Source organism: Sprattus sprattus (assembly GCF_963457725.1).
Source record: "Sprattus sprattus genome assembly, chromosome: 6".
NCBI lineage: Eukaryota > Metazoa > Chordata > Actinopteri > Clupeiformes > Clupeidae > Sprattus > Sprattus sprattus.
Genome location: NC_137925.1, coordinates 19,887,208 through 19,904,033, shown reverse-complemented (window position 1 = coordinate 19,904,033; position 16,826 = coordinate 19,887,208). Strand labels below are relative to the sequence as shown.

The 16,826-nt window shown below is 49.4% G+C and overlaps 1 protein-coding gene across 1 annotated transcript in view; it reads right to left on the bottom strand.

The window, feature by feature from the left end:
* Nucleotides 1-212: 212 nt before the first annotated feature.
* atrx (ATRX chromatin remodeler) overlaps nt 213-16,826 on the bottom strand; it is a 46,882-nt gene continuing 30,268 nt past the window's right edge. The window contains exons 31-35 of the mRNA XM_080840889.1: nt 9,694-9,843; nt 5,775-5,882; nt 4,179-4,274; nt 3,533-3,661; nt 213-1,850 (exon numbers count right to left, since the gene is read on the bottom strand). Of these exons, the coding sequence (XP_080697015.1) occupies nt 1,635-1,850; nt 3,533-3,661; nt 4,179-4,274; nt 5,775-5,882; nt 9,694-9,843 (699 nt within the window). The 3' untranslated portion in view covers nt 213-1,634. The remainder of the gene's footprint in view (nt 1,851-3,532; nt 3,662-4,178; nt 4,275-5,774; nt 5,883-9,693; nt 9,844-16,826) is intronic.

Below are 16,826 nucleotides of genomic sequence, written 5' to 3'. Positions count from 1 at the left end.
AGAGAAGCAGCCATGATGCTTTCATGATTTGTTAATATTATTCCCAACAAGTGACTAGGGTGTAGCCCGCGCAATGAACCCCCCTTTTTTTCCATCAAAGTGCTAGCATGTGCAAGGCAATACTTTTTTAATACAAGAACTTCAGCACAGATGTGGGCAAAAATAAGTCACAATTTTGGTCACTTTATTGAAATGTCAATTAAAATGCGCGTCTAGTAAATAACAGATTTTTTTTTTTTTAATGGCAAAACAAGTGTGTTTTTTTTGCTACCATTAGAACATTCCTGGGCGGGAAAAAAGAAAAGTTATTGTACGTTGTTTTGAAATACACCTTGTGCGACCAGGGGTAGCTCTCAGCTCTCCTGTAGTTAAACAACCATCTCATTTAGCATCGGATAAGAGAAGACAAGACAAGTGCTCCCCCCTCCAAAAAAAAACCTAAACAAAAACAGACAAAAAAACAAAACAAAAAAAAAAAGTAGAAAACGGGTGTAAGTGCCCATCTCCAGCCTGGCATGAGAGTGGGTCGAGAGGCTGGCGTGGGACTGCATCGGAGATGCCACCAGGCCCTCCACACACTCCCTACACACAGGCCGTGGAGCTGCGTCAGCAACTGCAACACGGGAGGGCAACGGAGTAAAAGAAAAACAGGTAACATCACACACACACACACACACACAACACGGAGAAGCCTACGTTTACACGTTTACAACGAGAAGGAGAAATAGTCCATGTTACAAAAAAAAAAAAAAAAAGAAAAGACAAAAAAAAAAAAACGTCCAGAAAATTCAGGCAAGCGAATCAAACAAAGCAGGCATTCCATTATTTTTTGTCTTGTTTTGTTGAGCAACAACTAAAAAGTGAACAACTGCCTTCAAGAGTTACAGAAAATGGGATTTTTTTTTACAGGTTTTTTGTTTTTGATGATTAAACAGAGATGATCAGGCCATTACTTGTTTATTTTAAACATATAGCTTCTGGATGGGTTTGTTCCAGTGCTTCGGAAATCACTGCCTATGTCAGCACCTGACCATACTGCCAAGGGGGGGTGAGGTGTCTAGAACAGAAAACTACAGAGTTGAAGAATGCTCTAACATCTTTACATCATAGAAATCTGTTAGAAGCATCACTATGGTCCCACATATGTTGAGTTAGGTATTTTCTTGTACGGTGTGTGTATATTTATATTTATATATATATAAAAAAAAGTAAGTTAAGAAATAAAATAACTTTAAAACAAAAACAAACCCTCCGCTGGGGGCTTACAAATAATGCAATGCTCGAAAGCATTTGGGGAGAACAGTTTTAAATTTAATTATTATCTTTAAATATGCTGAAAAAATGGAATAGAAGTTCAAATACATTACGGCTATATATACACAACTTTTTTCTTTTTTTCTCTTCCTTTTCTTCTTAGTTTTAAGGTAAATTGCAAAACCCCAGTAAAAGAACATCTTCCAGGCAAGAGTTGGTTAGAAAGGGATGGGTTGGTGGAGTTTAAAAACAAACGACCGTAAGGGGGTGAAGCTGGGGGTTTTACAACGCCGCGTCGGTCCACCGCACCAGGAGGCATCGTCCCCCCGGTGGAGCAGTGTGTGGATTGGCAGCGGCGGTGGCGACGGTCTCCACGGCGACTACAGACCCTTGGAGGGCCCGGGGTTGCCGCCCATGCCCTGCATCTGCTGCAGGTGCTGGTAGAGACCCATCAGCTCCATCTGGTTGAGGTTGCCTGTTCCCATCATGCCGTTCTGCAGAGCCAGCTGGTTCATGAGCAGCCCCTGCTTGGCCACGGCCAGCTGCTGTTCCTGCACCTTGCGGTTGTTTAGCACTTTCTGCACGTACATCATGAGCTGCAGGAGAGGAAGAGAAGGAGAAAGGTCATTGTTTGTTGTTTCCCCCGCCCCCCAGTATTCAATATACCATTGGAGTAGCAAACAAACCAGAAACAAAAAAAAACACACCAAAATAAAAAACAAAAGCAAATTCTGATTGCATAAAAAACCCAACCCGAACATTTCATTTTGTTGGTAATTGTTAAAGTTCTATAATACCTTTATCTATGACACCGCTGAAGGTGCGTGGGAAAAGTCATGTGAGTGCCTTCACTGGCATAACGAATTTTCCTGATTATTAACCGCGGTTTATACATTGATTTTGCACAGAATGTGCCGCCCTGCGGTTAATACTTGGATGCAGCCTATAAATGGGATTGCATAATTTCCCGCTTCAAAGTTAATAACATGCACAGTATATCTGCCTAATATAGCGTGAGTGCGTCTTTCTCCCCCCCTTTCACATATGACTCCCATCAATGTATCAGGGAAAAACAACATGGGATAGATTACACATTTTTCATTCACCCTTCAATACAGATAAAGTAACAGGTGTCGTGTATTCCCGCCCGGAATGCTACAGAGTGTGAACTGTGCCTATAATTGTGTGTGTGTGCGCGTGTGTGTGTGCCCATCCCTACTTCATACAACTTTTTAAATGGCTGGTAGCGCTAGCGCCACAAATATATGGCATGAAGTTTTACGCGACGTTATGACGTAACGTTGAATAAACTGTGGTTAATACCCGGGCGCAGTCAACAAACAGTCGTCAATAAAGTTTGTTTTGTAAAATTACACAAAAACCCTGTAATGTCGTCTATATATGGTGTGGTTAACAGTAACAGAAAATAAAAAAAATCTTTTTGCTTTTGGTATTAGGAGTAAGGGTGTGCATGATACAAACTTTGGGGTAAAAACTGAGGGGGGAATGAGGGTAATTCCCCAGCTTTGAGTTGACTGGGCATGGAATGCCCGTGTGTTAAAAGGCTGTTGATCTAGTGTGTGACGTAGGGTATTGATCAAGCGTGTGAAGTGTGTGTGTGTGTGACGTAGGGTATTGATCTAGTGTGTGATGTGTGTGTGTGTGTGTGTGTGTGTGTGTGTGTGTGTGTGTGTGTGTGTGTGTGTGTGTGTGTGTGTGTGTGTGTGTGTGACGTGGGGTGTTGATCTAGTGTGTGACTTGGGGTGTTGATCTAGTGTGTGACGTTTGTGACGTGGATTGTTGATAGAGTGTGACGTGGGTCGTTGATCTAGTGTGTGACGTGGGGTGTTGATCTAGTGTGTGACGCGGGGTGTTGATCTAGTGTGTGACGCGGGGTGTTGATCTAGTGTGTGACGTGGGGTGTTGATCTAGTGTGTGACGCGGGGTGTTGATCTAGTGTGTGACGTGGGGTGTTGATCTAGTGTGTGACGTGGGGTGTTGATCTAGTGTGTGACGTGGGGTGTTGATTTAGTGTGTGACGTGGGGTGTTGATCTAGTGTGTGACGTGGGGTGGTGATCTAGTGTGTGACGTGGGGTGGTGATCTAGTGTGTGACGTGGGGTGGTGATCTAGTGTGTGACGTGGGGTGGTGATCTAGTGTGTGAAGTGGGGTGGTGATCTAGTGTGTGACGTGGGGTGGTGATCTAGTGTGTGACGTGTGTGTGAGACGTGTGGTGTTGATGTAGTGTGTGACGTTATGTGTCGTGGGGTGTACTTACGGTCTGCTGCTTGTGGAGCACGTCCCTGTAGGCCACCTCTATGCGCTGGCGCTCCCGCTCAATGGTGGCCTGCTGGGACATAGCCATGGCCTGCACCTGTGCCTCCTCCAGGCTAGGGTTGTCCTTCCACTGCGTGGGTACGGACACACACACACACACGCACACAAAACACACACACACACACACACACACACACAAACACAAACACAAACTTATTTAAAGTGCCTTGAAATGCCTTTCATCCAATAATCTTTGGAACACACACACGCTACCAGCTGCACCCACACACTCCGTAAGTAGCCTTCGGACCTTTGACCAGCAATAGCCAGTTCTCAGAAATGAGTGCAAGTGAATAAGAGCTGAAAAGGACTAGCAAGAAGTTGCTGAACTGGAGGTGCAGAACTGCCAATCCACTCACTGCGTCTCAGTCATACACTCCATCCATTTCTTTTCTTCTACCATTTACTATCCATCACACAGTCTGTGTCTGTGTCTGTGTCTGTGTCTGTGTCTGTGTCTGTGTCTGTGTCTGTGTCTGTGTCTGTGTCTGTGTCTGTGTCTGTGTCTGTGTCTGTGTCTGTGTCTGTGTCTGTGTCTGTGTCTGTGTCTGTGTCTGTGTCTGTGTCTGTCTTGTTGGTTGACTTACGATGCGGCTGATCACATCTTCTAGTGGCTCTCCCCGCAGTGAGTTGATGGCGTTGCTCGTCTCGATCACCTTCTGTCGACCCTGATTCACCAGATCCTGCACCGAGAGATGGAGAGAAGAAGAAAAAAGATGTAAAGGAAAGAAAGAAAGAAAGAAAAAAGAAATCCATGCTCAGAATCCCTGTTGGAGGCAGACAGAATGAACTACACGTCTCCTCTCTTCTCTTCCCCTTCTCCCTGTTACTATCCTTTCCTTTTCTTTGGTCATTCAACCCCATCACTCTCTCCATCATTGTTCTCTCATCTTCACTCTCTCCATCATTGTTCTCTCATCTTCACTCTCTCCATCATTGTTCTCTCTCTTTCAATCTCTCCTTCACTCTCTCCATCACCGTTCTCACCTTCACTCTCTCCATCATTGTTCTCTCTCTTTCAATCTCTCCTTCACTCTCTCCATCACCATTCTCACCTTCACTCTCTCCATCATTGTTCTCTCTCCTTCACTCTCTTCATCATTGTTCTCTCTCCTTCACTCTTCATCATTCGTTCTCTCTCCTTCACTCTTCATCATTCGTTCTCTCTCCTACACTCTCCATCACTGTTCTCTCTTTCACTCTCTCCATCATTGTTCAGTCTCCTTCACTCTCTTCATCATTCATTCTCTCTCCTTCACTCTCTCAATCACTGTTCTCTCTCCTTCACTCCCTTCATCATTCGTTTCCTCTCCTTCACTTTCTCCATCATTGTTCAGTCTCCTTCACTCTCTTCATTATTGTTCTCTCTCCTTCACTCTCTTCATCATTCGTTTCCTCTCTTTCACTCTCTCAATCACTGTTCTCTCTCCTTCACTCTCTCAATCACTGTTCTCTGTCCTTCACCTGTAGCACCCTTTGATAGTCCACCATAAGCAAACATCTTTCCCTCCTCTGCCTGGAACACTTCTGAAAATCACATATTTGCGTAACAATATTTCCACAGCTCCCTTTCAGGCAGCTCATGTCATCCCTCTTCACTTTTTCCACACTTGTCATCCCTCACTTTACCCGTCACACTGCTCAAATCTAACACCTTTCCTCTACACTGTACCCAATTCTCTTTCAAATTTCTTTTGTTCCATTTCCTTCCCTTCTTCATTACCCAACACTCCTCCACTCCTCAGCCCCTCTTCTATAGACCTCTTGTCTTCACCACCCCCTCGCCCCACTTTTGGGCTGTGGGATTCCAGCTGCCCAGAAATAGCAGCTGCCAGAGCGCAGCGCCAACTGCTGGGGACGGCCTGATGGGCACATGCCAGCGCCTGCCCCGCCGGGGAGGCCTCAGGAATGTAGAGGAGAGGCGCGTTTGTGTGTGTGTGTGTGTGTGTGTATAGTGTGTGTGTGGGTGTGTGTGTGTGTGTTTGTATATGTGTGTGTCCGTGTGTATGTGTGTCCGTGTGTCTGTGTGTATATTTATATGGGTATATGAAAAAAAGAATGCAGGGGTCAATGTCTGAATATTCACAGCTACACAAGTCTATACGAGTGCAAATTTGCAAGTGAGTGCGCATGCATCTGTGTGTGTGTGTGTGTGCGTGTGTGTGTTATTACTCATTACTGACCTCCAGCTCACGGTTGTTCATGGTGGACAGGGCGGCCATGTTGAAGTGGAAATAGCCGCCTTGGCTGTTGCCCATCATCTGCTGCTGGTTGGTGCGCATAGACAGACCCTAATGGAGAAGGACAGAAGGAGAGACAGGGAAAGACCAGGTCAGAAAATCAGAAACAATCTGCATTGTTGTTGAAATGACCCAACCTATTCGCCTTTCTGTTAAAAGGTAATCGTTAATCTTCACTCGACTTTGTGTTTAAGCTTGTTCATTTTATTACTTTTTTACAAATACAAGCACAACGTGATGACAAGTAATAATTTCTGCTGATGAAACACAGCTGACTGTTTCACCCCTAAATACAAATCGCAGGTCAATCAGGATTGACTGGGTTCCGTCTGGAACAATTCAGCGATGAATAATTCTAAAATGAAAACTATATGGGAGGATTGAGCTCTGTTCAGAAGTCTTCTGGTTCTCCGTGGTTTGGTTCTCAGAGAGCCGTGGGCAGGTTTTGGCTGAGACCTAAATCTGCCTCTGACTTTGGAGAGCTCCCTCCAACAGGTTTCCATACAAGGAAAAATCCAAAGCCAGAATTGAGTGGTATTTGGCAAATCAACAAGCTAGCGGCCATTTACACCTGTTTAACCACACACCTGTGTTAAACACACACCTTTTGTCCACTGCTTCTGTCTGGGCTTCTCACAGCCAGGAATCCAACGACATTTGGCGTGCACGCAAACACACACGTGCACATTCACAAACACACAAACACACACTACAGATCATCCATGAATGTCAAGGTATTTGGCGAATCAGACCAGCTACCGCCTATTCACACCTGTTGTTCGCACCCCTGTGCGCACACACACACACACACACACACAAATAAACATATATCAGAACCTGGTACAATCTGGCAAATCAAAAAGGCAACCGCCAACTCGCACCTGTTTCTCACACACCTGTTAGAAGCTTTTCTTTACCATCTTTGGTCTCCTTAGACTCTAGGGAGCCAGGAAACCTCACACACACAAATATATACACACACACAGACACGCGCACACCTTCAGCTGAGTACTCTGTGATCTTGGCTGTCAACCGTCTCAGTATCTCTCTTACAGACAGACACACATGCGCAAATGCAATGTGTATCTGCTCTCTATCTTGGGCCTCTAGCTGACAGACATACAGCCCCTCTCTATTCACAGTATGAAAATATCTATTTTGAAAACAAAAGCAGTCACCAGCGCTCACTAGCTTTACTCCCTGTGAGAGTGTGTGTGTGTGTGTGTGTGTGTGTGTGTGTGTGTGTGTGTGTGTGGTTGCTGAGAGTGCACTGGCCCTTTAATCACTCAGAAGCTTCCAGATTGCGTGCTGCGGGTAAACACACCACACTTCACACCGTCCAGGACAGGTGTGCGGCAGGAGCCACAGCTGTGTGTGTGTGTCCGCCTGAGTGTGTCTGTATACACACCTGTAATAAGCACCCTGTTTGAAGATCTAGATCTTGATGGTCTTGTTCTACCACATACACATACACACACACACTGTACAACGCATCACTGCAACTCAGAGAGAGAGACAGAAAGAAAGAAAGAAAGAAAGACTGCGAGACAGATTGAGAGAGAGAGAGAAAGAAAGGGAGAGAGACAGAGAAAGAGAGAGAGATTCTTTAAACACACACACACACACACACACACACACACACACACACACATATGAGGAACATCTGAGCTGCCTCGGTACCATGCCTGGATTTCCAGAAAATTCCCAGACGCTTCATCATGACAGCGGTGCTGCTTTTAACTGGGGGAGGCGGCAGGCGAGCACCCAGAGGTCAGCTGAAACACAAGCTGGTATGACGGCGGCCCCACGCTGCCCGCTAACGTGCCTATTTTCCATCCTGAGTGTTCACACACACACACACACACACACACACACACACACACACACACACACACACACACACACACACACACACACACACACACACACACACACACACACACACACACACACACACACACACACACACACACACACACACGGCACTGTGGCAGGTGCTGTGTGTGGATTGATGAGCTGTGGTCTTACGGGATGGACCACGAAGGTTGCACTTTTCCTCAGCTCCTGCTAGAGCACCAGGTTGAGGAAAATGACTCGTCCTCCCAGGACCAGATGGCAGGAGAGCTCAGATGGACTGGCGGGTGTGTAAATAAACGGATCAAAGGGCACGGCCAACTACTGTGGTAGCTATGGTTACCTACTGTTTCCCGGGGCAACTCAACAGCAGCTTTGGGCGACATATTCACTGGAAAAGTGGCGAGCCTATGAGGGTGTCAGGGTGTGTGGAAGAGGGAAACTGTGCATGTGTAAGAGAATATGTGTGAGTGTGTGAAGGAGTACATGAATGTGTGTGTGTGTGTGTGTGTGTGTGTGTGTGTGTGTGTGTGTAAAGGAATACATTAATGTGTGTGTGTGTGTGTGTGTGTGTGTGTGTGTGTGTGTGGGAGTACATGAAGTAGTGTGTGTTGGTGTGTGTGTTTTGGTGTAAGTGTGTGCGTCAGATTGAAGAGGGGGGTGGGCAGGTTCTCCGACGACCAGAAAAAAAAAGCTTGTCGGAAGAGAGAGGGGTTGGAAAAATAACCATTAGGGTGAATTACAACGGACGGGTGGACTCCAGCCTCACGGCTCAGCCAGGCCAACACAGCTCCCAGGCCACAGGTACTCACTCCACTCCAAATAAACTCCATTAATTAGCTGCTGACATGTCCCATAACAGGGAACAGAGGCGTCCTCCCTCCCTCTCTCTCTCTCTCTCTATCTGTCTGTCTGTAGTCTGTCTTTCTCTTTCCTTTTCTCTGCCCCAACGCCCCAACCCCCCCTCCACTCTATCTCTAGACAAAGGCTTGGAGAGCAGGAGCAGCCAGGGGGCCGGAGGCGGGTGGGTGGGTGGGTGAACTGATGTGAACCCAGATCGCCTCGGAGCCCTGCTCGTCCGACAGCACCAGACACCAGAGCGGAGCGGCCAAAACACATTTATTAAAGTCTGCAGCTCCCTGCCTCTGAAGGACGGCACCGATTCATCCAAGTAATCTATCTACTTTAGAAGTGATGAAGACACCCCTCCACACACACACACACACACACACACACACACACACACTGAAAAGACCTCTATAGGCACCACCTTCAGACAGTTTAGAAAGCTCCAATCCCTGGCGGACACGGGTTATCTAGGACCGACAAACCCCCCCCAATTCATAGCCTTCTGCGTCTGCGTGTGTGCTTGTATAAGGGGGCTATCTAAACAGTTACAGACTTGTGGTGCGAGGCATCCCCCAAAGGTTGTCTGAAGGCACCACCAGCGGCTCACTACAGCTCTAACAAATGTACTGATGACAGACGGTGCGGACACGGAGGGTTGGGGGGGGAGCTGGTCGGGGGTCAGTCGACTCAGAGTTCCGCGCTTGAGTAACACATCGGAGAGCTACTGCTGCTTGATGAAGGGCCGTTCGGACTTGGACAGCCCGCCAGCCAGACGCAAGACCAAATCCAAAGAACCAGAGAGAGAGAGGGGAGGGGGGGCCTCCAGGGCGTGTTGCTTGATGTTTCTGAGGGCCAAAAGCTTGGAGGGATCAAAGAACAAAGAGGACCGCTGAAGTATTTGGTGAAAACGTTTTTCACATTGCTAGCAGTCTTCGATCCTTTGTGCCCTTTTCACTTATCCGGCAAAAACGTACTAAATCTACAGTCCGCTACAGTGGGTGTCAGTTCAAAACGGCAAAAGAGAAATGCCAAAATAACCATGATGGATCGGATAACACAATGGGTCAGACCAGGTTTCTTCCTAAAATGTGGCTGCTTATGGGGTCACTGTGTGCGTGTGTGTGTGTGTGTCACAGAGAGGGTGTGTATCCGCGTTTACCTTCTTCTCAGCCTCGTACTCGGCCCAGGCGGCCTTGCGCTCCTCCTCGCTCAGAGCCTCCTCCTCCTTGTGGTCCAGCAGGGAGTCGTGCTCATGGTAGCCCACCAGGTGATCCTTGAAGCTGTGCAGCAACTCCGCCAGGAAGGTGTCCTGTGGGGACAGGGAGAGGAGACATGGGTCAGCATACACCATGGAGACGCACACGATCTTTGCTCACAAACACACGCACACACACACACACACACACACACACACACACCTTGTACTTATATCACACACACACACACACACACACACGTCTTGTGCTTAAATCACACACACACACACACACACACTATGAAATGCATCGTTTGCTAAACACACGCAACCAGTCCCTCCAAGCTTTTGCTGCAGGAGACATGTACCGCACCTCTCGCCTGGGCCTGTCAAACATGGCCGCTGCTGCGGCTTCAACCACTGTTATGGAAACCAGTGCCCGGGCTGCTGCCCGGTATGTTCGTTTGTCCGCTCTTGCTTTTGTCCGTTTTGCAGTTGCGTTCGAGAGGTTTGTGATACCGTCCAATGCCACGGTTTGCTTTTTCTATGTCTAGCTGCATCCTAGAACCCTGGAACCTTCACAGTACTGAGCAACAAGACTCTCAAGACGCACAGAGTGTGTCAGAGTGTGAGTCTGTAGTGTGTGTGTGTGTGTAGTGTGTGTGGGTGTGTGTGTGTGTGTGTGTGAGCGTGTGTAGTGTGTGTGTGTGGGTAGTGTGTGTGTGTGTGGGGGGGGGGGGGGGTTGAGTGTCATAAGTTAGGGATGGCGTTGTGCAGGTTTGTGTAGCACCACTTGAATCGTTAACCCCACCCCCCACCCCCCCCCACCCCAGTCTCCATCTGATTGGCCAGAGGACAATGATCTCACCACTACAAACACAAATTAATCACGAGCACCGTCACAGCAGAGGAAAATGGAGACGGCCTTCACGAAAACAAATTGCATTGAAGGGCTGATTGCGGACTCTGGGAACGCAGGAACGTGACGAGCGAGACTGTGGGAGACGGTGACCTGAGGGGGAAATCAGATCCCTGCTCAGACAAACACAGACACACAGCAGCAGCACAGAGAAGGACCAACCTGATCGGGAACTATTTATAGGAACAACCAGGGGAGATGGGGAGGGAGGGGGCGGGGGGGGGGCTTTCAAAGACAGAGAGGAAGGAGAAAGAAAGAACAAGAAAATACATGTGAGGGCAAAAAGAGAGAGAGAGAGAGAGGGAAAGAGTAACAGACAGAGAGAATGAGGGAGGGAGATAGAGAAACAGAGAGAGAAAAAAAAGAGAAGTGGAAAAAAGATAAGGTGGTTGGTGGAGAATAACAGGTAGGAATAACAGAGTGAAGTGCCCGGGACATGACGACAGACAGCTGCAATGCTGGGCTGGGCTGGGCCACCACGGCCGCCTGCAGTAACCAGCTCTGATGTAGGCCAGTTAAGACAGCACACATACAGAAACACACACACACACACACACACACACACACACACACACACAGATATAAAGTCTCAAAAGACATACAAACAAAAAGAGCCACACACAGAGACAGGCACAAACCGAAACACACACGCACACACACAACGCTAAGCATCATGGAGTGACTTTCCCTGGGCATCCCAACATGCACTGCAAACGCAGACTGGAGGAAACATCTCCCTGCATTCCAACCGAGCGCTGCAGAACACCAGAGCAGAGTGTTTACTTTAGCCTTGTACACGATAGACACGGGGAGAGAGAGAGAGAGAGCGAGAGAGCGAGAGAGAGAGAGAGAGAGTGAGAGAGAGACAGAGAGGGAAACAAAGGAGACAGAAAGAGAGGGGATGAGGGAGAAACGAGACAGGGATAGAGAGACGAAAATGGGGAATGTATGAGTGTGCACGTGCACGTGCGTGAGTGTGCACGTGTGTGTGTGTGTGTGTGTGTGTGTGAGAGGGGACTGGGGAACATATATTATAGAGAAGAATAATGGCATGGAGAAGGCCTGTTCGCAGTGGGTGAAAAGATGGTGGAGCAGATGATGGAGTTGTTGCTTACATCTCCTGAGAGAGCATTTCAAACACTACCTCCACGGCTCCTTCAACACACACACACACACACACACACGGCTTACTGGCTGGTGGTGAAGGCACGAAGAAAGGAAGACACAACCACACACACAGACTCAGAGGACACACACACACAGATGGCACACACAGGGTAGTCGTAGGGCACAGACTCCCAGACAGACACCTGGCTTATCTGTGCCGCTTCCAGCCCGCCAAGACCAGACGTCCAGCCTCAAGTGGGTCACGGACCCCTACAACAGATTCAGATGAGACAAACAGACACAGAGATGGAGTGAGAGAATGAGAGAGAGAGTGAGAGAAAGAGGGACAGTAAGAAGGGGAGAGTGAGAGAGAGAGTGAGATTGAGAGTGAGAGAGGGGGAGGGAGAGTGAGAGTGAGGGAGAGGGATAGTGAGAGTAAGAGGGGGAGAGAGAGGGGGACAATGAGAGTGAGAGAGAGAGGGACAGTGAGAGGGGGAGAAAGAGGTAGATGTTGGGATTCCTGATTAATCTGCGGAGCTGGAGGGCTCCAGGGTGGTCTCCCGCCCAGATCTGCCCACCCCGGCCCCAGCGTCGGGCCCCAGCATCGGGCCCCACCCCCTTCCCCTCCAGCCCCAACCTCACCCCTAATCCCATCCATGGCCCCCCGTCAGTAACAGGAGCCGAGCACATTGTCATACGGCGGGAGCACTCACAAGAGCAGAGCAGGGCAACACTATCCACTTACCCTGCCAGATGAGGGCGGGAGAGAGAGGGAGAGAGAGCGAGAGAGAAAGAGAGAGTGAGAGAAAGAGAGAGTGAGAGAAAGAGAGAGTGACAGAGAGAGAGACGGAGTGAAAGAAAGAAATAAAAAGATGAAATGAAACAATGGTTCATGTCCTGAACAAAGGTTCATTTCTTCTTTAGGGGGTCAACAAGGAGGGGGAGGGAGGGAGAGAGAGAGGGAAGGAGAGAGAGAGAGGGGGGGGGGGGGGGAAGGAGAACAGCAATGCTGAGTGGGGAGGCGCTGAAGGTTCTGCTCCAATGACCCCCTCATGATGAACTACGCAAGTACACTTTCAGCTCAGACAGCAAGAGATAAAGAGTGTGTGTGTGTGTCTGTCTGTATGAGTGAGAGAGTAAGAGTGAGAAAGAGAGGGAGGGAGATAAGACAAATAGGTAAGGGAAAAGGGAAACTGAGAGATAACCGGAGATTGCCTTTCTTAACCCAGCAGGGCCCCTGTGCAACCTTCCACTCTTTGAAAAAAAAAAACCATACAGGTATGACCTTCATTTGTCTCCATCAGTTCCCCCCCCCCACCCTTCTCGCACACGGAAAAACACACTCACCGACCATTGCAAGAACAAGTCGATGGCAACCTGTAAAAAGTTGAGCCACGCTCTTTTCCCCCGCCGCGTCTTAAAAAGCACAGAAATTAATAAGCTGCCGACACTAACCCCCCCAACCCCATTTCCCCCAGCCACCACAGACCTGTCCCTCTCCCTCTCCCCCCGCCACAAAACCCAACCCCACTCCCACTCCCTCTCTCCCCCTGCCACCATAGACCAGTCCCACTCCCACTCCCTCTCTCCCCCCGCCACCATAGACCTGTCCCTCTCCCCCCGCCACAAAACCCAACCCCACTCCCACTCCCTCTCCCTCTCTCCCCCTGCCACCATAGACCCGTCCCACTCCCTCTCTCCCCCTGCCACCATAGACGTGTCCCACTCCCTCTCTCACCCCGTCCACCACAGACCTGTCCCACTCCCTCTCTCCCCCGCCACAAAACCCAACCCCATTCCTCTCCCTCTCCCCCCGCCACCATAGACCTGTCCCACTACCTCTCTCCCCCTGCCACCATAGACCTGTCCCTCTCCCCCCGCCACAAAACCCAACCCCATTCCTCTCCCTCTCCCCCTGCCACCATAGACCTGTCCCACTCCCTCTCTGGTCCCTGGGCCAGCTGGCAGGGATAGTGGATTACTGCGCGGGGCCTTCCTGCCTCGGGCCCTGGAAACAACGCTGATTATCTCATGTTTCTCATTCCAAGCTACAGGTTTGTGTGGAAAAAAAAAGAGAGACACATAGAAAGGAAGAAAAAGAAAGCAAGAGAGAGAAAGAATGAAAGAGTGTGCAGCACCTCTACTCAAAACAAAAGCCTCCACAAATGGGTCTATTAATGTAAAGCAGCACACACAAGAGAGAGAGAGAGAGAGAGAGACAGCGTGGAGAGGGAGAGAGAGAAAGAGAGAGACAGCGAGAGAGAGGGGGGAGAGAGTGAGACAGCCTGAGAGAGGGGGGAGAGAGAGAGAGACAGCGTGAGAGAGGGAGAGAGAGAGAGACAGCGTGAGAGGGTGGAGAGCGACAGAGAGAGAGAGACGCGAGCGAGAGGAGAGAGAGAGAGAGAGAGAGAGAGAGAGAGAGAGAGAGAGAGAGAGAGAGAGAAAAGAGAACACAGAACACAGAACCAGCGACAGAGAGAGACAGCGAGGGGGAGAGACAGCGCGAGAGAAGGGGGAGAGCGACAGAGAGAGAGACCGCGAGAGAGAGGGGGGACAGAGAGAGAGACAGCGAGAGGGGGGGGGGGGGGGAGAGAGAGAGAGACAGCAAGAGAGAGGGGGAGAGCGACAGAGAGAGACAGCAAGAGAGAGGGGCTGAGAGCAGAGAGAGAGAGAGAGAGAGAGACGCGAGCGAGAGGAGAGAGAGAGAGAGAGAGAGAGAGAGAGAAAGAAAAGAGAACACAGAACACAGAACCAAGAGAGAATGATGACAACAAGAAACACAGAACCAATGACAGCCAGAGAGGGAGAGAGAGAGAGAGAGAGAGGGAAAGAGAGCGAGGAGAAGAGAGATCTGACCAAAAACACAGGGAGAGGGAGAGAGAGAAAGAGAAAATACGAATGAAAGAGAGTAAGAAAGAGCGCAAGAGAAAGGTTTACCATCGTGGCTGGTTAACGGTGCTTTGGGGAAATGCGCTGAGAGAGCCATGCAGTGGAGCCATGCAGCAGTGAGCTGAGAGAGCCATGCAGTGGGTAGAGTACCCATGCGCTGAGAGAGCCATGCAGTGGAGCCATGCAGCAGTGAGCTGAGAGAGCCATGCAGTGGGTAGAGTACCCATGCGCTGAGAGAGCCATGCAGTGGAGCCATGCAGCAGTGTGCTGAGAGAGCCATGCAGTGGGTAGAGTACCCATGCGCTGAGAGAGCCATGCAGTGGAGCCATGCAGCAGTGAGCTGAGAGAGCCATGCAGTGGGTAGAGTACCCATGCGCTGAGAGAGCCATGCAGTGGAGCCATGCAGCAGTGAGCTGAGAGAGCCATGCAGTGGGTATAGTAGCTCAGTTCCGCTCTCTTGCCTCGGTACTCATTAAAGGAATATCCATGGCATAGCATTACAGCCAAGAGTTACCCTCTGAAGTTTTAAACTGAGTGTGAGTGTGTGTGTAGTGAGAGAGGTAGGAAGACTGAAAGAGACAGAGAGGGAATGAGAAAAAAAGAGCGAGTGCACTCTTAAACTTTAAAACCACTCTGGCTGAGGCACAGCCCCCCTCCCCTCCCTCCCTCCCTCCCTCCCTCCATCCATCCATCTCTCTCTTCTCTGTGTCTAAACAACATATTTCGCATTGTTTTCAAACGCCTGGCAACGAAGTGTTCGGAGAGCACTAACAGGAAAGCCTGCTCCTGGCAAACGCTCCTTAACCTGGTTATGTGGGGGTGAGAGGGGGGGCAAGTACCAATGTTTCAAGTGTAAGTGTGTGTGTGTGTGTGTGTGTGTGTGTGTGTGTGTGTGTGTGTGTGTGTGTGAGGGGTGGGTTTCAATGTACATCTACATCTATTTGGGGCATAGAGGGTTAAATGTTATTTCGTGTTTTTCCCCCCGCCTCTTTATCTTCTTCTTCTCTGTATATCGCTGTGCACTTACTCCTCGGAATGAGCGCGCTTACGGCAAAGTGTGCCCAGCCTTCTTCCTCCCAAAAACATCTGATCAGGCCTTCTTATGTCTTTAAGTGCAACCCCTCCCCCCAACTAACCCCCCATATTCACACGATTTATTTTATTTCGCTCATTACCGCCACTATAAACCCCAGCAGCCCGTTCTCAAGCAGTGAGGGGTATGACAGAGGGGGTGGGAGAGAGAGAGAGAGAGAGAGAGAGGGAGAGAGAGAGTGGGTGGAGGCATTAAATCCATGGCTTCCTGTTCCCTTTCGCTCATGCACCTATCCCTTCCACTCTCTCCTGTCTTCCCTGGTTTTCTCTCTCTTTTCTCTCGGCCATCTCTTTCTCCGCGCTCTCTTTCTTTCCGGGGGTTCTCCTCTCTTTTCTCCCCGTCAAATCCTCTCATCTCTCTCGCTTCTCCCCTCAAACTCTCTCGCTTCTCCCCTCCAACTCTCTCTCTTCTCCTCTTCTCCTCTCCCCCTCTCTCCTCTTCTCTCCTCATCTCTCTCTCTCTCCCCCTCTCCTCACTGGCTCCCAGGTGTCCTCAGCCCTGTGGGGGTGGAGGGGTGGTGGGGGGGACCAGGCCGGCTCCTCGTTCACTGCAGGAATGCACGGGCCTGAGATATTTGTAATACCTGACCTTAGCCAGTCAAAATTAAGACTACAGCTGCACACAAATTATACATACAACCCCCTCCACACACACACACACACACACACACACACACACAGTATAAACACACTCCAAGAGGCCTGCTGACTTCTGGACTGGCGCTCAGACCTTCAGTGCTGTCTGACAACACGCTACGCTTACACACTCTTTCACAGACACTTGCTTGCGAGCACACACACACACACACACACACACACACACACACACACACACACACACACACACACACACACACACACACGGCATCTTAAAAGGTCGGTGTTGAGAAGTCGAAGAGAACAGAACACAACAAAGTACAGAGAGACATACATCAGAGAGAAGAGAACAAAACACAACACAACTAAAGGACAGACAGGCTACCAACAGGAGGCAGCCATGTTTTCAAGCACACCACAGCACTTACATCTTTCTGCACAGATAGCTCACACAGCTTGCAAAAATATTTGAAAAATGTACGGCAAGTGGAGG